The sequence below is a fragment of the Halichoerus grypus genome, chromosome 8 (assembly GCF_964656455.1).
Source record: "Halichoerus grypus chromosome 8, mHalGry1.hap1.1, whole genome shotgun sequence".
Taxonomy (NCBI): Eukaryota; Metazoa; Chordata; class Mammalia; order Carnivora; family Phocidae; genus Halichoerus; species Halichoerus grypus.
The window spans coordinates 58,858,784-58,885,765 of NC_135719.1; the positions used below are offsets into that span (position 1 = coordinate 58,858,784).

The following is a 26,982-nucleotide window of genomic DNA, read 5'->3' on the forward strand; positions in this document are numbered from 1 at the left end:
GAATTTGCAATTCTCATGCCATTTCATGGTAAAATGAAAGCATGCACAGGTACCTCCAAAATAGTATTTCTGGAACCAGCAATGTAGAACCTCAGGATTAAGAATGGAATACTAGAGTTCTAGAAACTGGAAACAAAAAGAGCTACTGTTGAAAATTTAGGCATTTGTTTTTAGAAAATATGTGTGAGTGTAACTTAACACTCACATATTTTGTCAGTAAACTAAAAAAATATTGTGAAAAATTATGCAAATTATATATATATTACATGAACAGCAGGGCACAAAGGGTTTGAATTTGAATTTCTTCTTCCTTGAAAACAGTGTTGCTTAAAAAATAGATATATTGTTATTGCCATTGTAGATAATGCTTTCTCTCAAAAGAAAAAGAGAGGCATACAGTAAATTATAGGAAAACTGCCCCAAAATACAGATAATTCATATCTTAACCATCCATTCCAGTATACTCTTCTGTGTACTTGTCCCATCAATTATGAGGCCTTCTACTTTGTTAGGTGGGAACAAACACTATTCCTGACCTAGATGAGCACCGGGCACTGTCATACCGAGATATTTTGGTGGCCCTTACCTAATTCTTGGGTAATTCTTTCCTCACATGCCTGCACTTATCATTATTCAGCTGATTTCTCAAGGGATTAAAATATTAGAGTAAGTATTTCCACTACTGTGTTCCTTTGGATGCTTTCTTTCTTTTTTTTAAAGATTTTATTTATTTATTTGAGAGAGAGAGACACAGCGAGAGAGGGAACACAAGCAGGGGGAGTGGGAGAGGGAGAAGCAGGCTTCCCGCGGAGCAGGGAGCCCGATGCGGGGCTCGATCCCAGGACGCTGGGATCATGACCTGAGCCGAAGGCAGACGCTTAACAACTGAGCCACCCACGTGCCCCTGGATGCTTTATTTCACACATGTAACTGGCAACCTATGGATCAAATATCTCTAGAATTTAGATGTTGTTTGACATGCCTTGTGTTGGTTCTCACACTGTTTTATTTCATTTTGCTTATCAATTAAATGAGATTTTCAGACTTTCTAATTGTAGTCAAGAGGGAATAATGGACGGGAAATACTCTTCCACATGAAAAATCAAAAAGGGAACAAAGTATATGGTTTTCAATATACTGGAGATCTGTCAAGGAAGGACAGTATTCCCAAGGAAACAAAAAACAAACAAGGTGAGCCTTGTGATTACTTCAGCTAACTGCCTGGATGTAGTTTTCAGGTCACTGCACAAGGAGAGGGAACTCAGGTGGAGTCTATTAGACTCTTTGAATGAAAAAGACAGAGCTAAAAATCTGGGAAGACAAAGGCAGCTAAAGGCCACAGGCATAATGTCAAAAAGAAGAGAACTCAACAGAAAGAAAACTTTGACAATCTGCAGAGGGTTCCTCTTGAGCAATCAAGTGAGTCATGATAAGTGCACACATTGAAACTACCGAAGGCCTGGTTAAGACGCATCGAAAGGATTAGCTCGAACAGTGCACAGCACTCACCAAGACCAGAAATAGTGCTTGTTTCTACCTGGAAGCCTTGAAAAATTTATCATTCATGAGTCAGTAGGCAGAGTACACAGCAGAGTCTTGCTTCAGTATTGAGCAATAATTAGCCCAAAGCTGAGCACTATTTCATTTCCACTTAACAAATTCGAAAAGCAACATCCAAAAAACCAAACTGTTTCCATGTGCCATATCTCAGAGCAAAGTTCAGTAATATTTATAGGGGATGCCAATAATATCCACCAACCAGTGAGGTAATATTTGCAATGTCTGGCATCCAGTATAAAATTACCAGGCATGTGAAGTAGCAGAAAAATGTGACACATAATGAAGAGAAAAACTAATCAGTCAAAATGGACACAGATGTTAGAATTGGCAGTCAAGGACATCAAAAGAGTGATAAATTTTGCATGTGTTCAAAAAGTGAAGTAGAGAAAGTGCCAAGGGAATAAGAAGAGAAGTCATAGACGGGGAGAAAATATTTTCAAAAGGCACAGGTGATAAAGGACTATTATCCAAAATAGTCAAAAGACTTTTAAAACTCAACATAAAAAAAAAAACTTAAAAAATTCTTCTTAAAAACATTGCCAAAGAAGATATACAGATGGCTAGTAAGCATTTGAAAAGATGCTATATATCAGATGTCATCAGGGAAATGCCAATTAAAACAACAATATACCACTATACACCTATTAGAATGGCAAACGCTGGAACATAGACAACACCAAATGTTAAAGAGGATCCAGAGCGACAGGAACTCTCATGCTTTGCTACTGGGAATGCAAACTGGTACAGCCACTTTAAAAGTCAGTTTGACTTTTGACAAAACAAAATATACTCTTACCATACAATTCAGCAATTATGCTTCTTGGCATTTACCCAAAGAAATTGATAACTTATGTTCACACAAAAATTTGCATATGGATGTTTATAGCAGCTTTATTCTTAATTGCCAAAACTTGGAAGCAACCAAGATGTTCTTTGGTAGGTCAATGGATAAACAAACTGTGACACATCTAGACAATGGAATATTATTCAGTGCTAAAAAGAAATCAACTATCAAGCCACATAAAAGACATGGAGTAAACTTAAATGCACTGTATGATTCCAACAGTGTGACGTTCTTCAAAAAACAAAACTATGGAGATAGTAAAAAGATCAGTGGTTGTCAGGGATTCAGGGATAGGGGGTGATGAAGAGGTGGAACACAGGATTTTTAAGGTAAAGTACTCTGTATGATACCATGATGATAGACACACATCATTATATATTTGTCCAAACCCATAAAATATAAACCACTGGCAGTGAACCATAATGTAAACATGGTCTTTGGGTGATAATGATGTGTCAGCGTAGGTTTATCAATTGTAAAAGAAAATAATACCACTTTCAAGGATGGTGGAGTGTTAGTAGTAAGGGGAGGCTATGGATATGTGGGGGTAAAAGGTACATGGGAAATCACTATACCCTCCCCTCAATTTCTCTGTGAACTTAAAACTTCTCTAAGAAAATAAAGTCTTAATAAAAAAAAAAAGTTAAGTAGAGACATGGAAGATACAAAGACCAAACTGGAACTTCCTGAGATGGAAACTGAAATATCTGGGATGAAAAATACAGTGGCTTGGATTAATAACAGATTAGACATGATCGAAGAAAAGGTGAGTGAATTTAAACACATCACAATAGAAATAATCCAAAGTGAAACACAGAAAAAAAGGAAAGAGAGAGAGAAAGAGAAAAGATAAATAAACATTCCATCAGTGGGTTGTGGGACAACTTCAAAAGACCTAATATATTTATAAGGGGAATCTCCAAAAGGTAGAGGCAGAAAGAATAGAGAAATAGCCAAAATGTTTCCAAATTTGAAGAAAACTGCAGACTCACAGTCCCAATTGATTCAATAAACCCCACACACCAGAAACACAAAGAAAACCACACCATGGTACAACACCATCATATTGTGCAACTGAGTAAAGAAAACATTGTCTTAATAGCAACTAGGGAGAAAAGAAGACATGCACAGAGGAACAAAGATGAGGGCAACAATGGATTTCTCACTAAGAACAAGAACAGCATATAAACACAAAGACGATGGAAAAATATCTTCCAAGTTTTTCTTTTAAATGGCATTCACAATCATATGAGTATCTCAAAAATGCAGTAAAAGCATTAGACAAACTACAACATCTGTTTCTGATCAAAACTCTCCACATACTGGAAATAGAAGATGACTGTCTCAACTGGGTAAATGGCATCTACAAAAAGCCTACAGCTAATATCATAGTTAACCAAGAAAGCAATGTGTTCCATCTAAGACTGAGAATAAGGCCAGGATATGTGCTTTTGTCACTTCTACTTGGTATCATATTGGAAATCTTAGCCAGAGCAATAAGGCAATCAAAACTGTATCAGGTTTCTTTGTGTGTGAAAAATGATAGCGGATTCTAAAATTCATTTTGAAATAATTCAAAGGTTCTAAAATAGATAAAATAACTGAAAAAAATAAAAGTTGGAGGACTAACAATGATTTTAAGACTGATTATAAAGTAAAACTGCAGTAATCCACACTGTGTGGTATTGGCATACATATGGATAAATAGATAAGTGGAACAGAACAATCTAGAAATAGATCAACACATATATGGATAGCTGAATTTTATTAAAGGTGCAAAAGCAATTCAGTAAAGAAAGGACAGTGCTTTCAAAAAATGGTGCCAGGACCACTGGATCGCAATATGCAAAATAAGAAACTTAGGTCTATAACTTCTACCACATTAGAAAATTACCTCAAAAATGTATGATGGGCCTATATGTAAAATATAAAACTATAAAAACCTTACACAAACACAAAATACAAAAACAGTAAAAATGGGCAAAATAAACACTTAACTAAAAAAGATACATGGACAGCAAATGACAGATGCTTGAAACCATCAGTCATCAGAGAAATGCAAAATAAAACCACTATAACACTATACTACACATATATAAGAATTGCAAAAATCTAAAAGACTGGCCTTACAAAGTGTTAGAAGTGTGGAATGACCTGGAACTCCCATACATTGGTGATGGAAATTTAAAATGGTACAACCACTTGGAAAAATTATCTTAAAAATTAAATCTATTCATAATAGGTGTTCCAGCTATTTTACTCTTAGGTACTTATTCAAGAGAAATGTGTATAAATATTTGTATGGACATATTGTTTACAAGTTTCCGAATGGCTTTATTTTTAGTAGCTAAAAACTAGAAACAAACCAATTGTCCCTCAAAAGGTGAATGCATAAACAAACTTTGATATTTTATTACAATGAAATGCTATGCAGCAATACAAAGAAATGATCTATTGCTGAATCCTACAACACGGTTGGGTTTCAAAATAATTACACTGAGTCAATCAAACCACACAAAAGAAGAATGCACAGTGCATGCTCTATTTTTATAAAAATCTACAAAATGCCAAATTAAAAGTATTCTATAGCATCATAAAGGAGATCAGTGATTGCCTTGTCACGGAGGGAGTTAAGAGAGATGGCCTCACTGGGGCATGAATACGGGGTTAGGGATATGTTGGTTATATTGCCAGTGGTGATGGCTCCACAGAGGTATAAGGCAGATCAAACTTAACAAATAGTACACTTTAAATATGTAGACTTACATTTTGTCAATTTTACTTCAATAAACCTGGTTTTAAATTTTCAGACTTCCAGCTTCTCCTGAGAAACTGGGGGCTCTAGCTGCATTGCATCTGCATGATTATGTGGCCATGGAAGCTGTATTTTTCCAAGTCACTTGCTCTAAGTTTGCCATAGTCCTGTCCTTTTTGTTGCCCTTATCCTGTTTGATTCATTTAGTTGAATGCTTTAGAGATTTGAATTTATGACTATCAATTGATTTTTTTGAAAGATTTTACTTATTTGGCAGAGACAAACATAGCGAGAGAGAGAACACAAGCAGGGGGAGCTGGATGAGGGAGAAGCAGGCTCCCAGCTGAGCAGGGAGCCCGACGTGGAGTCTATCCCAGGACCCTGGGATCATGACCTGAGCCGAAGGCAGACGCTTAAATGACTGAGCCACCCTGGCGCCCCTATCAATTGATTTCTTGTCTTCTGTTAACAAACAAAGTGATGCTAAAATAGTTTCTTCCATCAGCATAAAGGGAGGAACTATCCAAACTCATTCTATGGCATCCTGTTATTTGGTCCCAACTGATTTTCCAAACCTATTTCTGAACACTCTCTCCATCAGCCCATACATACAAAAGCTCTCTTTTCTTACTCACTATTGCCTACATTTCCAAACAAGCTGTATGTGTTGGGTTTGCTCACTTGGTATGTTAACAAGATCCCTGTTTACACCATCAGCATAGAAAGGAAGGAAGAAAAAGAAAGGACTCAGGGTTCAGAATTTTCATTTCTATCAAATGCTAATTGGAAAGTCATCTTATGTCTCTAGAAAGAAAAGAACCTATGCCAGAAAAATAATTTCTTACCATTTGGTACAAAGTATAAGAGGCTTAAAAATAAATGACCTCTCTGACAGTGAGAGGTTGTAAACGTTATCATCAACCATTTCATCATGGTGTAGGTGTGATGGGCCAGGTGATGCCCAAAATCTTTCTACTGTCCTTAGTCCTAAATCTTCGATGTCACTATTGCTGATCAAGCCAGTAAATTCCAAATTATGTTGGGTCAACCGAAGTTAAAGATCATATTTTAATCTTTTTTTTCTCCTGTATAGTCACCCCAACCATGCCACCTTTTGTTTGAAATATTCTTTTTATTCACTTTCTTCCAAAGATAAAGAATAATAAATGTGAGTATTAAGTGACTTCATAACATTAATTTCACTTTTGATAATTTCTGCTTAGATAGTATTAAATATAATTATTGTTTCTATATTTTGCATGCCTGCCTTAAATTTATCCCCAAATATATCAATACTTGTAATAGTTTCACATGATATACTTACAAATAAAACTTCTCATCCCATACTGGATTCAAGTTTCCAAAAATGGTTTTTGTTCTTCTTTTGTTCTTTCCCACTTGAACAGTAACATATGGGTCACTCGACCCTGTTTTGTCTTTTGCCTGTAAGCCTTGTGCTGAAACCACTGAAATAAACCAAAATAGAAATTTTAATATAAAGAATTCGTCAAACAAAAAAAAAAATGATAACAAAGGGCAGTTTTTCTAACACTTTGCACCCTGAGTTTGTGCAAAGGGATGCTAAAATAGTTTCTTCCATCAGCATAAAGGGAGGAACTATCCAAACTCATTCTATGGCATCCCGTTATTTGGTCCCAACTGATTTTCCAAACCTATTTCCTTTATTGAGGAAATGAACATTAGGACTTAAAAATATTCAATGAAAGAATGAAAACCCTGAATATTAAAACCTTGAGTAAATATTTGCTTTTGTCTGCAATGAGTAACAGCTATATACATATACTTTCATATTCACACCAGCTATATACTTATATACACATTACTACATAAATGTATAGAAAAATAAAGATGCACATACAATATGCCAAAAGGTATCCAACATAATTCAAAGGTCTGTGATTTAAAATGTATTTCTATTTTTGAGTTTGCTGTCACTATTGAACTCAACCTAGTTAAAAAAAAAAAGCAACTTTATTTTATCTTATAAGTACCATATGAGTAAGTTAAGAGGCTTGGTAAACATTAACACAACATATATGCACTTGCTGTTGTTATAGGCAACCTAAGAAGTTCAAATTACTAGACACCACTAAGCTCAAACTGCCTTGACTCAAGGATCAAATGTTTGAGGGGTACTGATCAAGGATTAAGTAAAATGATGTGTGTTTTCTCATTAAGAAAAACTGACTAGAGAGATTTTTGGCTACTCTTGTAATTTATCAGTGGCGGGCAGCTACAAAGCTAATTGTGGGATATTGATGAATATGTTGTAAAAGAGAAACTTCTTCCTCTAGAAGAGCTTTTGATTAGAACAAATCGCAATTACTTCAATTATCTAGTATATATTTTAGAAATTTCAAGTACCGACTACATGTCTTACCAATATTAACAAGTTTGAAAACATTCTACTTATTTTACCTATAATTATTATTAAGCAGTGATTTCGAAGACACATAAAAATCTCAATGTGGAATCAAAATTTTCAAGACAACTATTTTTACCTGTAATGGTTATTTTTGCTGACCACTTAGATGTCCCATCCAGTACACTCTGCTTGGCTGCTTTTGTGTACTGCACAAAATCTTCTTTAGAAATCTGAAACATTTCCTGAATTACTTCAAACACCTCCGGCCTGTTTTTCTCCCTAATCTTCATTCTTTCTTTCATAGCCATAATAATGGTCTGAGTCTTGTCTTCGGCACCATGCTTAGAACTCTTTTCTGCTGCTCCTATAATGGAAAAATCAATGGTGACGTAAATGCACATAAAGTTACTTTTTGATGGCCCAAGAGGGAGAGAAAGAAGGAATAGGAGAATGAATAAGTGGTTTCATTCTGAGGAGTCAGGGTACCTTCTTCACAGAACATCAGGACAATATAAATGCTGCTGGACAAAATATCTAGGCTGAGATTCAGAACCAGCCTTTGTGTTAATGGCAAGTAAATGGACTTCCATGATTCCCAGTTTTGTCACAGTTGTATTATTTGATTAAATCACGGGTTGTGCAAATATATGGTTTGAATTTTCAAAGAGCAAAAAAGAATGCGCACAGTCAAATATGGCATATACCACCTGCAAAACAAAACTGAGAAATAGATAGGATATATATGGCAAATGTCTCCCCAAAGTCAGTATTTCAAATACTTGCGTTCAAAGTGCTTAATTATTTTTAATGATGGAACTTACCATAATTAAGTGCTTAAATTCTTTTTGTAAGATAAATACCACCATTCTCTCTTATATATTGAAATACAGGGTAAGATTTTACTTGGAATTAAAGTGATTCTGCTGCTTAAAAAGGATTTAGAAACCAGTGGGTAGATGACCTCTAAATACATGATGGATCACAGGCCTCAACTCTCACTTTGTGATATGGCCATAGTTTTTAATAGGATAAATTCTTTCTACTCAAAACCCTTCTTGATTTCCAGGATTTTTTTTTTTTTTTTTTTTATGATTGGTCTCAACTTTCTGGGCATTTTTGTTTATAACACTAATCCTTCTGGCAATGAAGGATTTCCAAAGGTCCATTCTTGGATCCCTCACCTTCTCCAGCTACCCGCCAGATACTTTCAGTGCTCTGTGTGGCCTATGGGTTGTGCAATATTATACGACAAGTTAACAATGAACCATGATCCCAACTCTCATGGCTCCTTAGTTTTAAATGAGAAAGCAAAACCCCACGGACCAGTGTTGCAGGAGCTGCCACTGCTGATACCAAATATTTTGGGGTGCCAAAGGTGATGTAGTGAAAAGAATAAAAAACAAAACTCATGTTCACAGCTAGTAACAGTTCCAATTTTCATCCACATGACTGTATTACCCAACTTACAATTTTTTGAAATATATTTCTGAAATAGGCATATTAATATCTGGTAGAATGTTCAGAGATTAAATAAGATAATTTATCTGCATGATTTCTACCACAAGGGATAGCCTCACTAATGTTCTCTGAATCTAAGTCTTTCAAGCCCAAATGAAGCACAGAAGCTAAGACAAAGAGGAAAAGGTCAGCCGTTAGCTTTCCTTATAATAAATTCATATTCAACAGGAGTACTTAACGAAAATCTTGATTTACTTGAAAGTATGACGTTTGTTTCCTAAAGTGGAAAAAACACATTCATAATAACCAAGGTATAATTAGACAAAGTTAAAGGGATGAATATTCTAATGGTATAAAGAGCAGATTCCCCGTCTTTATCTTAAAACAACAACAACAAAACAAAAACAAGAAAAAAAAAAAACTTTGAGGACTTAAACCACATTAAAAAAAAAAATACTAAAAATGACTGCATTACATTTAAGGTAATTTGAAAGGACATTCTAAATGCCCTAGTCATCTGTTAAAACAGGCTATAGAAAAGCTACGCATCTGTAAATTGCATATCCTTAAATAATTAAGCATGTTTGTAATTTATCAACAATGGTTTAACTGTGCATGCATAATTCTTATACAGTAAAACTAGCTTAGGCTACTTGAATAGTCCCATCTACCCAATAGGCATATTTTACTTCAAGTACTGAAATATTCATTAAGCAGAAAGAAAAGGCAGTGCTGCCTTGAAAAAATTACTGCAAGATTCAAAGTGCCCCAAAAGTTTGATATGTGACAGCCATCCTAAGAATGAATGTTCAACAGGTGAGAAATGCCATAAAATTTAACTCTCCCCCAAATTTCTAAGTAACTATTATTGTTTTGGCTCTCAGTGCTCCCAAAGGCTACAGAAAAAAAGTGTTAAAGTCCTTGAGAGTTAAATATATTTTGGATTATTTTTCTAAATTCAGGAAGAGCCAGCGGACGACCACCCATGTAATAATACTCATTTAAGTAATCACTACCAAATTCAAAGGTAGAATATAACAAGAAATTTTTTATCTAAAGGAATCAAATCTCTGTACTTAACAACCGCCTCCTGAATTTTTTTTTTAAAGAGTTAATTAAGAAAGCATAACGATTTGCTGTGAAATCTTTCACCAATGCTCTTGATGTTGGAGCAGAGAACTCTAATTTGTGGACAACAGACAAACCATCAACTGTGAAACCACTATTCTGGGGAGAGCAGGTTAACAGAGGCTTATGTTTAAACCTTTTATCTGTTATTTCTAGAAAAAGATATGTGGCATTTTAAAAGTTCTACTTTTACTTTTACATGTTTTGATCTGAGGGAAATGATTCAACTTAAATCTATGTAATTTGGAGACGTAGAGACAAATCTGTAATTTTTGTCACTGATCTACAAGCACTTTCCACCGCCTATTGTTTATCGAACCTGATATTTCTAATGAAACTATTTCTGAGGTAGCTGCAATTTGCCACGAATTTCCAACCCTTTGGGTTTATTATTTTCCTTCAGGCTTGGTCTGTTTATCTCAAAGTCATCAGAGATAAACTTAAATTTGCATTTATATGACTCTTCCTTCAAAGTGTATGACAGAAGGTGTAGTAGCTTCACTGAAATACAGTGAGTAGTAATATGTCAACCAGGGATCAACAATAAATGAGATCAAAAGAGATAATGTACAGTGAAAGCACTTTGTAAAATGTAATACATTATCCAAATGGAATGCATCATTGTTACTTTTAAAAACACTTAATTGACAGATCAGAGGATACAATTATGCACAACAAAATTCATCCTTGCAAGAGATACAAGAGAATTCATCCATAAATGAGGCCAACTTACCTAAAATGGTTCCTTTCTACATAATTTAATGGGAAAGCCACTTAATCAGAACCCTCACTTTTCTCTATAATTTTTATTTATTACCCAAAACATATAAATTTCATGTGAAATTCATAATTTTACCAACTTTGCATGGCAATTTACGTACATCTAACAGCTGCAATCATCTCTCTTGGTCTCAATCTCTTTTCTTTCCTATTTTTCTCAAGGTGATTCCAAAAATTTCGATTTTCTTCAAGTCACTTACCTCACCCCATTAACCTCCACTCTCAGCATATGATCTTATCTCTTCCTTAACAGAAATAGAGGTTCCCTAACCCAGTGGTCACATTTTCTCCCTCCCTTATGGAAAACAAACAAACAAACAAAACAAATAGGAACACCACCACCACACCTGACCTGTAATATTAGCAGATTTCTATGGTGTAAATATTCCTAACATGGCTTATTTCAAGCAACTGCCTCGTGGAATTCTTAAACATTTATCAATCACCACTGGCTCGGCTGCCTGTCTATCCATTTAGTTTACATGCTAGCCTATAAGGCCAACCTCAACTAAATGTGTTCCAAGTATCAAGCATGCTCTTTAGAAAATAGGATACATTCAACAAATAGAGAAGATAAAATATTTCTGGGGGGAACCTAAAATAAAATGATTGCCATATTTGAGTATTTAATCTGGCTCTGGGTTCGATTTTAGGTCTTAGGAACTTTGTGTATGCTCTCACCCTAAGGCCGTGATCCTGGAAAAAACAAAAATAAATTCAGTGTAAAATGATATACACGCTGTGGAGTCTTATGAAAAGACAAAATACATTGGGCACTTGGCTTCAGGTTTAGAATTTTCAGAAAACAAAGGCTGTGCCCATCATTAGAAAGCAGAAAGTGGTTGGCCTCATGCTCTTATAGTCAGCATAAAACAAGGGCATAAGTCCAAATATAAAATGGAAGAAATACATCAATAAAATCACTTTTAAATAAGGCAAAGGAGCATAGCAGCTCATGATGCTTTGCGTATACTAAAAGGTGACAGTCCTGTGTGAATTCTGACTTGCCAATTATTAACCATCTGAAATTGCACTACTTTATCTCTGTAAACTTTAGTTTTTTCATCTGAAAAACAAAAGGAAATAATAGTAGCATCTTTCTTAACAGGGTCACTGTAAGGATTAAATGAGATAATGTATAAAAGTTTCAATACTAATAATTGAGCAAGTATAAGGTCTAGATGTCACAAGGTGAAGATACAAGCATTTATTAAAGAATTTTACATTAACATGGAATTTGGGGATTTTAGCTTTAAGATTACTTGACCTGGAAAGCAACTCCGTGAAAGCTCTCCCCATGGACACTGCCACACCCAATGTCTGCCATATGCTTAATGCTCTAGAACAACTTGCTAGATGGGAGCCAATGAAGTACTTGAAGATTTAAGAAAATAAAATTCAGGGGCGGCTGGATGGCTCAGTTGGTTAAGCAACTACCTGCAGCCCAGGGTCATGGGATCAAGCCCCACCCACATCGGGCTCCCTGCTCAGTGGGAGCCTGCTTCTCCCTCTCCCTCTGCAGCTCCCCCTGCTTGTGTGCTCGCTCTCTTTCTCTCAAATAAAATCTTAAAAAAAAAAAAAGTTCAGAGAAACTAGAAGAAATTATTATAGTATTTTTATTTTTCATATCCATAAATTTTTACCTGCATTTGAGGCTGGTGAACCCAGAGTAAATAGGTGGTTGATATACACAGAAAGCATGCAGAAGGTCTGATATTGAGGCATTTCTCTCTCTAGGAGTCTCTAGCCTATGAAACTTTATTGCTTTTCTTTCCTTTCCCCATAAAATCCTGTAGGTGGGCCTACTCTTGGTGCCTCTGTTTTTCTTTCTCATGAAATCATGTAGGTGGGCATGTAGCTGGCATTTTCTACCTTTTCCCTTTAGTTGCTTTACAGCCAAGATCATCTTAACCCTCCTCTTCTAACATGCCTTCAATATTTCCAAGGAACAAACCTACAACTCCCCCAGGCTTCAAATCACAGGTCTCCTTTGTCTTATACAATCAAAGTTACACACTCCACACAGTTTCTGGAACACAATAAAGAACTGACATTTAATAGAAGGATAATTGGAGGATCACAGACCTAGCATAGCATCACCTCCCATTCTCATAGGTGTCCCCATCACTGACAGTAGGAGAATGTGGGCAGGGAGCTCCCTTTCAAGGAACTGCCACCTTCTATAAAGTAATTTTACTTTTGTTGAGCTTGGGTCCAAAACCAAAAATCAACCTTTCTTCACTGCCCACCTCCACCATATTCAATCATCCTATTATTGGTAAATGCAAACTTTGAGAACAAGTTCAGAAACATCTGCATATTAAAAGAAGACAAAATCAGGTATGCACTCTCAAAACTGTCAGAGCTACTACATTTCCTGAGCATTATTTAGATACTAACTTCCTTAAGAGTTCTAAATTATTTCAGAGTCAAAAATTGTATAGATGAGGGGAAAAACTAATTTCAACAAAAGAAAAAAAGTGCTCAATTTCAGAAGTATTTTTACTATGTAAGGAAAAAAAGAAATCAACGGAGAGATGGAGAGAGGAAAGATCTTTTTTGTTCTTATCACTTTTTGCAAGATTTTTTCCAAGTCTTTTTCAAAAAAAAAAAAAAGATAAAACAAAAGAAAACAAAGAAAATTTTAAACCCAAGATTTTTTTCTATTTCTCTTTTTTTAACTAGTCTCTGAATGGAAGTTGGCTGACACAACTAGTTCACAGTGTTACTGGAAGCTGGCCTGGTACTGACATTCTTAGACCACGCTGTTCTCCTGTTGGACATGACCAAACTCACAGGACACCACGTTCACATGGTCTGTGTGACCATGACCACGCTGACGTGAGACAAACAAGGCCATCTCACAAGTTTATCTAAGCGCAAATGAAAACAAACCACAAAATACCAAACATCCCCTCTCCTAACTCATGAGTGACCACTGTTTCTTAGCTAGGTACAGCTATTTGCCTCACTCTCATCTGTCCTCCTGGTAGGTAAGATTTTTTTAACCTACCCGATCATAAATTGTCCTCACTTTCAGACAACACCTGATCCAGAGCAACCTCTGCTTTCTAAAACCCTCTTACTGAGATGTCCCATGGTTTATCCTGCAGTATATTCTCCTTTGCAGCAATGGATAATAAATTGAACTTATAAAACTAAAGATGTGTTACCTCACACTGGTCAGAATGGCTAAAATTAACAACACAGGAAACAACACATGTTGGCGAGGATGCGGAGAAAGGGGAACCCTCTTACACTGCTGGTGGGAATGCAAGCTGGTGCAACCACTCTGGAAAACAGTATGGAGGTTCCTCAAAAAGTTAAAAATAGAGCTAAAGTATGGTCCAGCAATTGCACTACTAGGTATTTACCCAAAAGATACAGACATAGTGATCTGAAGGGGGACCTGCACCCCAATGTTTATAGCAGCAATGTCCACAATAGCCAAACTGTGGAAAGAGCCCAGATGTCCATTGATAGATGAATGGATAAAGATGTGGTGTGTATATATACAATGGAATATTATGCAGGCATCAAAAAAATGAAATCTTGCCATTTGCAACGATGTGGATGGAACTAGAGGGTATTACGCTAAGCAAAATTAAGTCAATCAGAGAAAGCCAATTATCATATGATTTCACTCATATGTGGAATTTAAGAAACGAAACAGAGGATCACAGGGGAAGGGAGGGAAAAATAAGATGAAATCAGAGAGGGAGACAAACCGTAAGAGACTTTTAATAATAGGGAACAAACTGAGGGTTGCTGGAGGGGAGGGTGGGGGGATGGGGTAACTGGGTGATGGGCATTAAGGAAGGCCCGTGATGTTATGAGCACTGGGTGTTACATACAACTAATGAATCACTGACCTCTACCTCTGAAACCCAATAATATACTATATGTTAATTAATTAAATTCAAAATAATATAAACTACAGATGTGTTTTGGTGGTCTTAAGTGGCATTAACAAATACTATTAACTCTTTTTACATATGTAGAAAATGATGCTCAGAGATGTTTTGAAAAATTCCAGTAGCAGCAGGATTAGAAACAAGATCTTTCTCAAGTAACTGAGGACTATGAAATCTAGATATAGATATGGATATAAAGATACCCATTGCTTATTGATGTTGAATACCTATATAGCATCATGTAAAGCATACTCACCATTTTTGTCCCCCAACAGCAGCCTACCCCAAACCTAACTATGCTCCACTATTAGTTTATTCCTTAAAGTTAAGAAAATGACCATTGTATTATGGTAACTCAACTACTGATTCCACGTTCACCCAAATTAATTTATTAGATGATATTCTCTTTAGTGTTGTTGAAAAGTCTATGCAGTAGGTATGTTGTGATAGGGATATACTCCAAGCTCAGTGGGTTGGCCACAGAGGACAGGCCTTGAGTCATCATCATGATGTGAGGACAACATCTGGGCAGCATAATTTGCCTAAAAGTCAGGGGTACTACATGGGAGAGTAGAAAAGCACCATAAATAAAATTCATCAACTTACCATTTTTTCCTTTAAACAAACTTTGCATATTTCTTTATAAATTAGGACAGAACATTAGGCTGGGAGTTCAGAGACCTGGGTTCTAACCCTATGTATAAAATCTATTTGATTCTTTTTGACAAAAAACTGTATCGTGTGACCTCAGTAAAATCAGTAGATTGGGTTCTCCAATCCACTGATCTCAAAGGCTCCCTTCAAAGTCTATGATTCTACAAAAGAACAATCTTTAAACCATTGCATGCTATTTCTAACTGCAGTTCTCATGCCCCCATTTGTTGCTTTAACCAACTTTTATTAAGCATCTAACTATGATGCCACAACATGTGCTAAATTCTGGAGAAATAAAGAGAACAATTTTTCTTTTGTTTTTATTCTGAGTGTGTGTTTGTGTGTGCATCTATGTTGACAGACTGCAAAGTCTTCAGAAAAAGATTAGCAAAATAATAAGGTTCTAAAAACCTGAAGACGACTCTTATTTGAAAAAAACAAGTATTTGAAAAACTGTCAAAGGATGTTCATTTATTAAATATTTTCTCCAGTGGTAAGATTAAAGGATAGAAGTTTAAAGAATAGAAGTTACCAGAAGGCAGGGCTTGGTTCAAGCTGTAATTTACACACTCCAATTTTCTAATGATGAATTAAGCTGCCTGCCAAGGTGTTAAATTTTTCCTTGGTATTCAAACAGAGATTGATTATTCTGAGAAAGAAATCACAGAACTTCCTCATTTTCACAGGAAGCTGGCTGCCTTAGCTAGACCTTCCCACTCTGATTTCCCACTTGTTTATCCTCTCCTTTTCTTCCATCGTAGGCATATGTGGAAGTCTTATACATAAGGGGTGTCCCCATTGCAAATTTTTTTTTTTTTTTTAAAGATTTTATTTATTTATTTGACAGAGAGAGACACAGTGAGAGAGGGGAACACAAGCAGGGCGAGTGGGAGAGGGAGAAGCAGGCTTCCCGCCGAGCAGGGAGCCCGATGCGGGGCTCGATCCCAGGACTCTGGGATCACGACCTGAGCCGAAGGCAGACGCTTAACGACTGAGCCACCCAGGCGCCCCCCATTGCAAATTTCTTGCTTAAAGCAATGAAAAGAGAAATTTCTTAAGGAAGTGTCACTGATTCTGTAGGGTCAATTTCAAATTTTACTGGTAGTTATTGTGGAAAGTGGTGAGGTTGAATTCATATACTTGCAAAGTCTCTTTCTGTTCAATGCAAGGGTGGATTTTAGGAAAACAGTAAGGAGGTATTACTAAAGAAAATACTCCCCTTCCTGGGGCACTCATACCCACCCTCATTTTTCTCAACTATTTTTGATTTCTTTCAATTTACATGTGCATTTTAATGAATAACCTCAAAGAAAAAGTTGCCTAATTTAGCCAATATCCATCAATGTATCTTAAGAAACAGAAATATAATATAAAAATGTTTCCAAAGTCTAATGAATGTGTGACATCTTTAGTCTCTCAGATACTGAGAAAAGAATCAGCTCATTTCTGAAGGATAATCTACATCATTTTTTTACTTACTGGATTCCAGCCATTTGTTTCTAGATGGCAATGTTTTTCTGTTTTTTTCAAATGTCACTGCCCTAATATGCTTATTTCTTAAAATGCCTGTTTATAATTCAGTTTTTAAATAAGTAGACTGAATTCTAATTGGATGATGAGATTATGCAAGTTAGCTCAGTAGTATTGAGTCAATCCCCCTTCCTTTTAAGCAGTTATTCCTAAATATACTTTTTATTTTTCAAAGAGACACTACCTATTTTGAAAAAAACAAAAACAAAAAACCGCATTCATTACCATTAACAACCTCCATCTGATCTCATGGTGTAGGGAGAATACTAATGAAGAAAACTGTAGAATGTGTATGACTTACTACAAAATCAGCTGTGACAGCATTTATGATTTAATTTTTATTTTGACATTTTCCTCTGATCCCCCTCAATTTTAGGCAACCCATGGATGTTACACATTCATTGTATTCATATAAACAATAACAGAGGGGACAATGTTTACATGTGAAAAAAAGATTTGTAAATGAAAGCCCGTGTTTAAATAAATTTCCTTGGCAAAGTTTTTTTTTGTGTTTTGTTTTGTTTTGTTTTTGTTCTTTTTTTAGTAATTTCAGTGTCATAGCCACAACCAAATCAACGCAGCACAGAAAAGTCAGTAATACATATTTTAGACTGTGATGTTTTGGCATTTCTGGACCTAATCTAAAGTAGCAGTATAAAGAATTTTTTTTGGAAATGGAAAATTTAAGGTAACTTGTCATAAAGGTCGAAGTGACATGTACCTTTTCAAAAGTGCAAAAGGATGGGGAAGCCATTAATATTCATTGAGGATCTACTATGTGCCAGACTCTTAGCAGAGACTGTTTCATTTAGTCTTCCGTATAACCCTCTGAGGTAAATTTTATTATTCCTGTTCATTTGGTGGAGAAAAATGAAGCCCTGAGAAGTTAAAAAACTTGCCCAAGGTCACTTATCTGGTAAGTTAGATGTGTCTTCGATATTCAAACACAAAACCTCCCAATTCCAAGAATATGACTCCTTCTGGCAGACACCAAATAGGCTTGAGAAGGAATTCAGACTGCTGTAATCACAAGGGTGTGCCTTAGTCCTTGGCTGAGGAACATGACTTTACACATTCCCACTTTTCACGCAGGGCTATCATGAGATGGAAGTGACCAAAGAGATCAGAAGTCGCTTTCAAGTTTTCTACTTGGTGAGCCTGCCATTGCTCTGAGGCATCTAAGTCCATGCTCGGCACTATGGGAACACATCATCAACGATATGACTTGATGGGTTGTATGTGAATCTTTGTGTGATAGGAGGGGTGGGGGTTGGAATTACTGAAAACCAGCAAGAGCTGAAGAGGTCTAACCTGAAAACATGGAGGATAAGGCAGGGTCTGCATATACATCTCTACCCTAAACAGGTACTCACTCTGCAAACAGTCAGCATTTAGGAGGTCCTGACACTTTTCATGGCACTTCACTCCGCACTCCAAACACTTCATGCCTTGCCGAGCAATGCCCCACAGGAGCCCTTCACACTCATAACAGTAGGTAGGTGTTGTTGCCGTCCAGACTTCGAAATTGTGGGGGGTGGTGGAGGACATGGGGTAGATCAGTGCCTGCAAGGTCTTCTTGAAGACATGTATTTTCTGTCAAGATAAGTTACAATGCCAGCCAAGTCAGTGGATTCAGAGAATTTCAACATAAAACTATTTTATCACTTCTCCCTGAAAATACTATTTTGAAAGAACCTCTTAATTATTGACAAGTCATGATAGTAAGCACAGTAATTCTGCTCACTTATTCTTCTGTCAGCATTCTAGGGCCCAGTGCAGTAATCTGAACACAGAGAACTCCCTAATCTCCCAGATTGGACTGGGTTCCACTGTTGTGCTTCTTTCACAGCAGCAAGAAACTCTAATTACCTGATAATGTCCACAGCCTGCTATACTGTGGACTCTATGAGGCCATGCACGATGACATAGATCTCCTTGGTCTAAACTGGTTCTTGGTAAAAATTGTGAACTAGATGGGAAGCATTCTTTTTTTTTTTTTTTTTTTAAAGGTTTTTATTTATTTATCTGAGAGAGAGAATGGGAGACAGAGAGCATGAGAGGGGGAGGGTCAGAGGGAGAAGCAGACTCCCCGCTGAGCAGGGAGCCCGATGTGGGACTCGATCCCGGGTCTCCAGAATCATGACCTGAGCCGAAGGCAGTCGCTTAACCAACTGAGCCACCCAGGCGCCCCTAGATGGGAAGCATTCTTAATGCTGATGCTAACCATCCAGAAACATCCTCACCCCTCTTTTGTATTCTATTAAGCCCTCTCTTTCCTGACTCTGTACTCTCCTGACATTCCAACCTTTCCCAGACCTGAAGTATGCTCATTCTACAATTCCTTCTGCAGGGGACTGCTTTCATTGCATATCCTTTAGGAAGGAGCTCATCAACTAATTTATGAGACCACCAGTGGTAGGTAAAGGCTAAATGTGGCACTCTCTCATGGTAATGGTAATATTTTAAAGGGAGATACCTTTTTATAGCACATGGAAGGACTTTCAATGACAAGCCACTGGTGGGGTAGAAAAATTCACTGCATGAGTAGCCAGGAGACCTGAGTTCCCTAGCTTAGGGCCAATCACATGACATTTAACATGGGTTTCTTCAGCCATTATTTACAGCCAATCTTCCATATTTCTCTCCTTAGTGTCTAACAGTGCCTACCCTTGTCCCTGCCACATAGTAGGGGTACAACACATATTTTGTGGAGTGAATGTTCTGCCACTTAGGAGTCTTATAATCCACAGAGAGACTTAGATCTCTAAGCCTTACTTTCTTCCCCTACATATCTACCTACCTGCTGCATAATTTTGAAGATCAAATTGTAGGATGATAACCAACCAACTAGAAACTTCAAAATACTAAATAAATACTAAATGTTAGTACTCATAGTAGATTTTCCAGAAACCACCATAGGTTGATAGGAAAGAGACTTGTCTGGATGAGTCCTTCTCTGTGCTTTTCATATCTAATTAGGTGGGTGACTTCTTTTTTCTATTTTTTAAAAATATTTTATTTATTTATTTGAGAGAGAGAGCATGCATGAGCTGGGGGAGGGGTAAAGGGAGAGGGAGAGTGTGAAAAGCAGATTCCCTGTTGAGGGCAGAACCCTACATGGGGTTCAATCCCAGGACCTTGAGATCATGACTTGAGCCGAAGTCAGATGTTTAACCCACTGAGCCACCCAGGGGTGCCTGCAGATGAGTTCTTGAAAGAAAGACCATCACTCTCTGAAGTTACATTTACAGGTAATTTCACACAACTGCCTGATGCATAATGAATTAATATTTACATAAATCCTGTAGGAGCCTAATGGTTAAATGAAACAATTATATTTTGCATTAATAACCCTTAAATCTCATTTCAGAATATCTTAATTTTCATTTCAGAGTCTCTTCACAGTGTTGAAATGACCAACTTTCCACAATTTTTCAATTCTACAGTATGGTAACAGCATATTTCCCTTTATTAGTACATTCCCCTCACTGTGTGTTTTCCCAGAATATGTTTGGTAATGGTACTGGAAGATCCCCTGCAGGGAGTTAAGCTTCACTAAAATTTTTTCTAACTTTTAAACAGCAAGATCCAGCCTTGTTATTACATGAGTGTCTGGTCAAAGCTTTTAATACTTCACGTGAGTCTACAGAGCAGCAGTATGATCAAATACAGGAATTATTCAAGTGGGAGACCTCCATATTAAGGTTTATACAAACAAATGGCCCATCCTTTTCAATAAATATAGCCTAAGCCAAGTATATCTTTTGGCTTCATCTCATAATGAAGACGTCTTATCTTGCAAAAAAATTGTTAAGAGTTCTTTTAGCATTAACACTATGCATTATTCAACTTTGCTTCCATTGTACTGCTTAGCAGAGTGGGTATCTTCAATATCATTAAAGTGAATTGAACAATTCTTCGCCTAATAGATTTTCAATCAGCAATCCACAGACAGCTTCCTGTTCTAACTGGGCTGAGGGGTTTGTGTGTTATCTGTGTGTGTAATGTAGCATTTTTGGTTTAGATAAAAATTAAGTAGGGAATTTAGTTACATTTGCAATCACATCAGGTAATTTGTTGTAGAGAGTAGTAATTCTAACCTAATAGGACACTAGGTGGGAATAGTTTGCTAATGAACCCAAGAAAAGTAAAATATGTATGAACTTAGAAAGCAGGGTTGGGTAAAGGGTTGTTTTGAACATGAACTTATCTACATATTTCACGATTAAGTAAATGATTCATACATTTTCTCTAATTCCCTATATGTATATTTTCTTTTTATTGAATTCAAGTGACATAGTTGGCCTCTAAATCCTTAGGTTATAGCAGGAGTAATAAATATAAGGAATACTTTCTAAAAAATTAAACATGCTAGAGAAAAACAAAAGAGTTCTGAATAGACAGCTGAGAAGTTTTCATTGAAATGTTTTGTTAGGTTGGGATTAAAGAGGCATGATCCATTTCATAAAAAGAGAGTGAAGCTCGTTTAAAAAAAAAGAGGAAATATGGGAAATTTAATAGACAGCACATTGAAAATCAGTTGAATGGGGCATTAAAATAAATCTAACATTTAAAAGCTATAGAAGCTGGAAAAAACACTGGATAGCTCACTAGAGGGTATATATCTCTAGTCTTCAGGAAATGATAATATGCATCTTTTCCATTTGTGATTTTTGGGATATGAGCATTGTCTATCAAAGCTGAAAATTACTCTAAAATAAATGCCATATGGAGGGACATCTGGGTGGCTCAGTCAGTTAAGCGTCTGACTCTTGGTTATAGCTCAGGTCATGATCTCATGGCTCATGAGATTGAGCCCAGCATTGGGCTCAGTGGGGGGAGTCTGCTTGAAGATTCTCTCCCTATGCCCCTCCCCACACTTGGGCACGCTCTCTCTCAAATAAATCAATCTTTTAAAAAAATGACATATGGCAACATTTCTTAATTGAAGCAAAGTATAAGATACAAGGATGGTCAGTTTAGAAACTCAGGAAGTGAATAGTTAGGAAAGTAAAGTTAGGAGATGTAAAAATCTATCTCATAAGAGGGGATTCTTACTCTCAGGAGAATACTTTATCCTGGGAAAATGACGTACTTCCTTAGCAGCAAAATAAGACCAAATCAAACAAGATTATAATCAAGGACCAAGAGTGTGAGAGTTTTGTGGAATAAGTCAAAAAAGATAGGGTAAGGAGCACTGAATAAACAAAGTGGAAAAAACCAAAGGGAAACTCCAAAATTAGCCATGGACCATAGAAAATGGGAATCTAACTCACCATTAGGAGTTGGATTGAAAGCAAAGAGATTTTTTTTTAATGTAGTACTTTTTACTAGCAAGACAACTAGTTACAGTTAATAGGACCCTAGCTGACATGAAAGGATGGGACTGGGTATGTTATCCAGAGAGGGTCTCTGGCCTAGGTAAAGCAGAAGACAGATATGTAGAGAAGGTGGTCCCAAGAACAAGCAGAGCCTTCATCTACTGGGATTAGGACCCAAGGACATAATGAACTCAGCAATATGGAAGAATTACTGTTAATCTATTTTAAAGGTTTCTAAAATTTCCCAGTCTTCCACAATAAACATATAGTACTTTCTAAAATGTATTTTCATTTCTTTTTTTAATATCCTTCCAGTAACTATAGATCAAGTTGCATTTTACATTGTATAGGAGCCTCCTGTTTCTAAATGATATTGGTATTTATAGATGTGTATATATGTCCTATCATTTTCCCCCCTCTTTTAAGAATCACAAAGATTTTGTAAATCATGCTCAACACTTCATGGAAGTGACCTGCAAAATGAAATAATTCTCATTGGCTAACAATAATCTTTTCTTTTCCCCAGTCAAAATGAAGACAAAACAAGCAAACAAACAAACAAAAAATCTCATATGTCACTTTCCTCTCTAGTATGTATTTTCTAATTATAATAAAATGCATGCTCACTGTAAAAGTAATTTATAAAACAAAAAAAGCACTAAAATTTTTATAAAGTTACTCAATTTAATTTTTCAAAGTTCGTAAAGGTTCTTTCAGGATTTTTTTCTATTTATAGACAGAATATAAGACAACACAATTAGGAATAAAACTGATAAACATCAGTTTTACATTACTGAGGTGACTGCAGAAAAAAGGCAATTTTTATTTTGTGGAGATACTGTTTTATCTGTAGAAATGAGGTTAAGGAATGCTTTGACTCTGATAAGCCTCTTTAGCAAAGTACAGCTTATAGATTACAAAAGGGAGGATGCTCATATCCAATTTTTAACAATTATTTTGTTAAAAATTCCTCTAAGAAACTGGAATCTAAGGTGAAATGCTCTAATATGTCACTTTTTGAACAATTAGGACACAGGAAAAAAATGAATTGTTTTTATTCATAACTATATAAGAAAATTAAAATGCACCCGAGAAATAAAGCAATCAGGCTTCCTGCCAAAGGTGATGATGAGTATTTTGAGACCATCAATATTCCAATCAACCAACTTTTAATACAACAGGAACAAAGCATGTTTGCCCCCATTTTGCACACTAAAGGAAACCATCGATAAAATGAAAAGCCAACCTGCTGAATGGAAGAATATATCTGCAAATCATATATCTGGTAAGAGACTAATACCAAAAATATATCAAGAACTCCTACAACTCAATAGCTGGAAAACAAAAAACCTGATTTTAAAAATGGGCCGAGGATCCGCATAGACATTGTCCCAAAAAAGACATAGATATGGCTACAAGGCACATGAAAAAATGTTCATAATCATCAGAGAAATGCAAACCAAAATCAAGTGATACCACCTCACATCTGTTAGAAAGGCTATCATCAAAACCATAAGCAATAATAAGTGTTGTCAAGGATTTGGAGAAAAGGGAACATTTCTGCAGTGTTGGTGGGAATCTAAAAGGAAAACAATATGGAGTCACTTCAAAAAACTAAAAACCTAATTGCCATATGACCCAGAAATTCCACTTCTGAGTATTTATCCAAAGAAAACAAAAGCATTAATTTGGAAAATGACAGACACTTCCATGTTCACAGTAGCATTATTTACAACAGTCAAGACACAGAAACAACCTAAGTGTTGTTGAATAAAGAAAATGTGTGTGTGTGTGTGTGTGTGTGTGTGTGTGTATAACACAACATTATTCAGCTATAAAAGAGTACAATCTTGCCATATGCAATAACATGGATGGATCTTGAGGGCATTATGCTAAGCGAACTAAGTCAGAGGAAGACAAATACTATGTGATCTTACTTATATGGAGAATCTAAAAAAAAAAAAACAAAAGCAAAAACAAAAAGTCAAGCTCATAGATCCAGAGAACAGATTGGTGGTTGCCAGAGGCAGGGGATGGTGCGTGAGCAAAATTTGTGAAGGGGGTCAAAGGTACAAATTTGCAGTCATAAAACATAAGTTATGGGATTATAATGTACAGTAGGGTCACTACAGTTAATAATACTTTATTATACATTTGAAATGTGCTGATCATAAAACTTCTCATCACAAGAAAGAAAAAACACATAACCATGTATGGTGATGGATGTTAACTAGACTTACTGTGATGATTATTTCACCATATATACAAATATTGAATCTTTATACACCTGAAATTTAGATATTATATGTCAATTATACCTCAGTTAAAAAAAGTATATATAAATAATGGAAGTAGTAGGAGATGAGTAATTTATTAAATATAAGAGATCAAAAATAATATGAATTCTTTCACTGGAAGGAAACTTTTGTCATTTTAATGTGAAAAGTTTGTTTGTTTATTTTTACCACTTGGGGTCAAGACAGAGTTCTTACAAATCATCTGACAGAGGCCATGAAAGATTAGAAAAAAGAGTTAGGATATTGTAAAAGAGAGGGAAGGGGGTGACTATCCCTCTTAAAGGGAATCTGTTTCACTGTCCTCTTGTGTAACCAAGCAAAGCCAGGCATGGAGCCATGGAAAATTGCAGTAAATGAAGTTAATAATAAAAAACAATAATATTTACTACATAATTATGTGTCAAAAATGGTTGACGTGCTTTCCATTTGTTATCTCACTGATCCCCCCAAGAGCATTCTAGTATTAATATATTTATTTTACACGTTGAAAAACTGATCTGGCAACATGGCAGACTAAGTTGATAATAGCCTACTAGAGAAGTGTCGGAAAAAAATATTTTAATATGTAAAAGAGCCCAAAAGAAACAGATTCTCCAGGTGCTTGGGGGGAAGAAAGGAACTTACTGCCAGAATTGTGAGAGCTGATTCTATGGAAACCCAAAGGTTGTGTTTGGGATCCAGTTAAACTCCATGGGCTACAAACTTGAGGTTTTCAGACGATTTTCAGACATGACATTTAGACTTGCCTTTTACCTAATGTGGGCATTGAGGGTAGTAATGAGAGGCTAAACATTTTTAGATCATGTGTTTTTTTTTTTTCAGGACAGAATTATTAACTTTAAAGTTTGAAGACAAAGATGCTACAAAAAAAGAACATTGCAGGCCAGTATCTCCAATGAACATAGATGCAAATATCCTCAATAAAATCTCAGCAAACTGAATTCAACAATACATTTTTTAAAAATCATGCCCCGGGCGCCTGGGTGGCTCAGTTGGTTAAGCAACTGCCTTCGGCTCAGGTCATGATTCTGGAGTCCTGGGATCGAGTCCCACATCGGGCTCCCTGCTCAGCAGGGGGTCAGCTTCTCCCTCTGACCCTTCCCCTCTCATGCTCTCTGTCTCCCATTCTCTCTCTCAGATAAATAAATAAAATCTTTAAAAAAATAAAATAAAATAAAATAAAAATCATGCCCCATGGCCAAGTGGCCAAGTGTGATTTATTGCAGGGATGCAAGGGTGGTTTAATATTCACAAATCAATGTGCTACATCACATTAACAAGAGGAATAATATATTAATAATAAAATATATATAATATAATCATATATATTTTATATATATAATCATCTCAACAGATGCAGAAAAAGCATTTGACAAAATACAAAATCCATTCATGATAAAAACTCTCAACAAAGTGGGTTTAGAGGGAACATACCTCAACATAATAAAGGCCATATATGAAAAACCCACAGCTAACATCATACTCAATGGTGGAAAACTGAAAGTTTTTCCTCTAAGATCAGGAACAAGACAAGGATTCCATTCTTGCCACTTTTATTCAACATAGTACTGGAAGTTCTAGCTGCAGCAATCAGACAAAAGAAAGAAAGAAATAAAAAGCATCCAGATTGGTAAGGAGGAAGTAAGACTGTCACTACTTATAGATACCATGATACCACACATAGAAAACCCTAACGTCTCCACCAAAAAACTATTAACACTGATAATTTGGTAAAAGTTACAGGAAACAAAATAAACAGAAGTTTGTTGTGTTTCTATACACTAATAACAAAGTAGCAAAAAGAGAAATTAAGAAAACCCCATTTACAATTGCACCAAAAATAATAAAATATCTAAGAATAAATTTAACCAAGAAGGTAAAAAGCCTATACCCTGAAAACTGTAGGATGTTGTTGAAAGAAATTGAAGATGGCACAAGTGGAAAGGTGTATCATGCTCGTGTTAGAAGAATACTGTTAAAATGTCCACACTACCCAAAGCATACTACAGATTCAATGTAATCTCTATCAAAATAGCAATAGCATTCTTCACAGAACTAGAACAAATAATCCTAAAATTTGTATGAACTATAAAAGACCTCAAAAAGCCAAAGCAATCCTTAGAAAGAAGAACAAAGTTGGAGGTATCACAATCCCAGATGTCAAGATATACTACAAAACTGTAGTAATCAAAACAGTATGGTACTGGCACAAAACTAGACACAGAGATCAAAAGAGTAGGGCAGAGAGCCCTAAAATAAACCCACACCTATACAGTTAATTAATCTATGACACAGAGGTAAAAATATCTGATGGGAAAAGAGAGTCTCTTCAGTTAGTGATGATGGGAAAACTGG

General features: G+C 36.0%; 1 protein-coding gene across 1 annotated transcript in view; it reads right to left on the bottom strand.

The window, feature by feature from the left end:
* Positions 1–26,982, bottom strand: part of UNC13C (unc-13 homolog C) — a 559,379-nt gene that overhangs the window by 332,363 nt on the left and 200,034 nt on the right. Inside the window, exons 7-9 of the mRNA XM_078079321.1 lie at positions 18,383–18,602; positions 7,682–7,909; positions 6,484–6,625 (exon numbers count right to left, since the gene is read on the bottom strand). Coding sequence (XP_077935447.1) covers positions 6,484–6,625; positions 7,682–7,909; positions 18,383–18,602 — 590 coding nt within the window. The remainder of the gene's footprint in view (positions 1–6,483; positions 6,626–7,681; positions 7,910–18,382; positions 18,603–26,982) is intronic.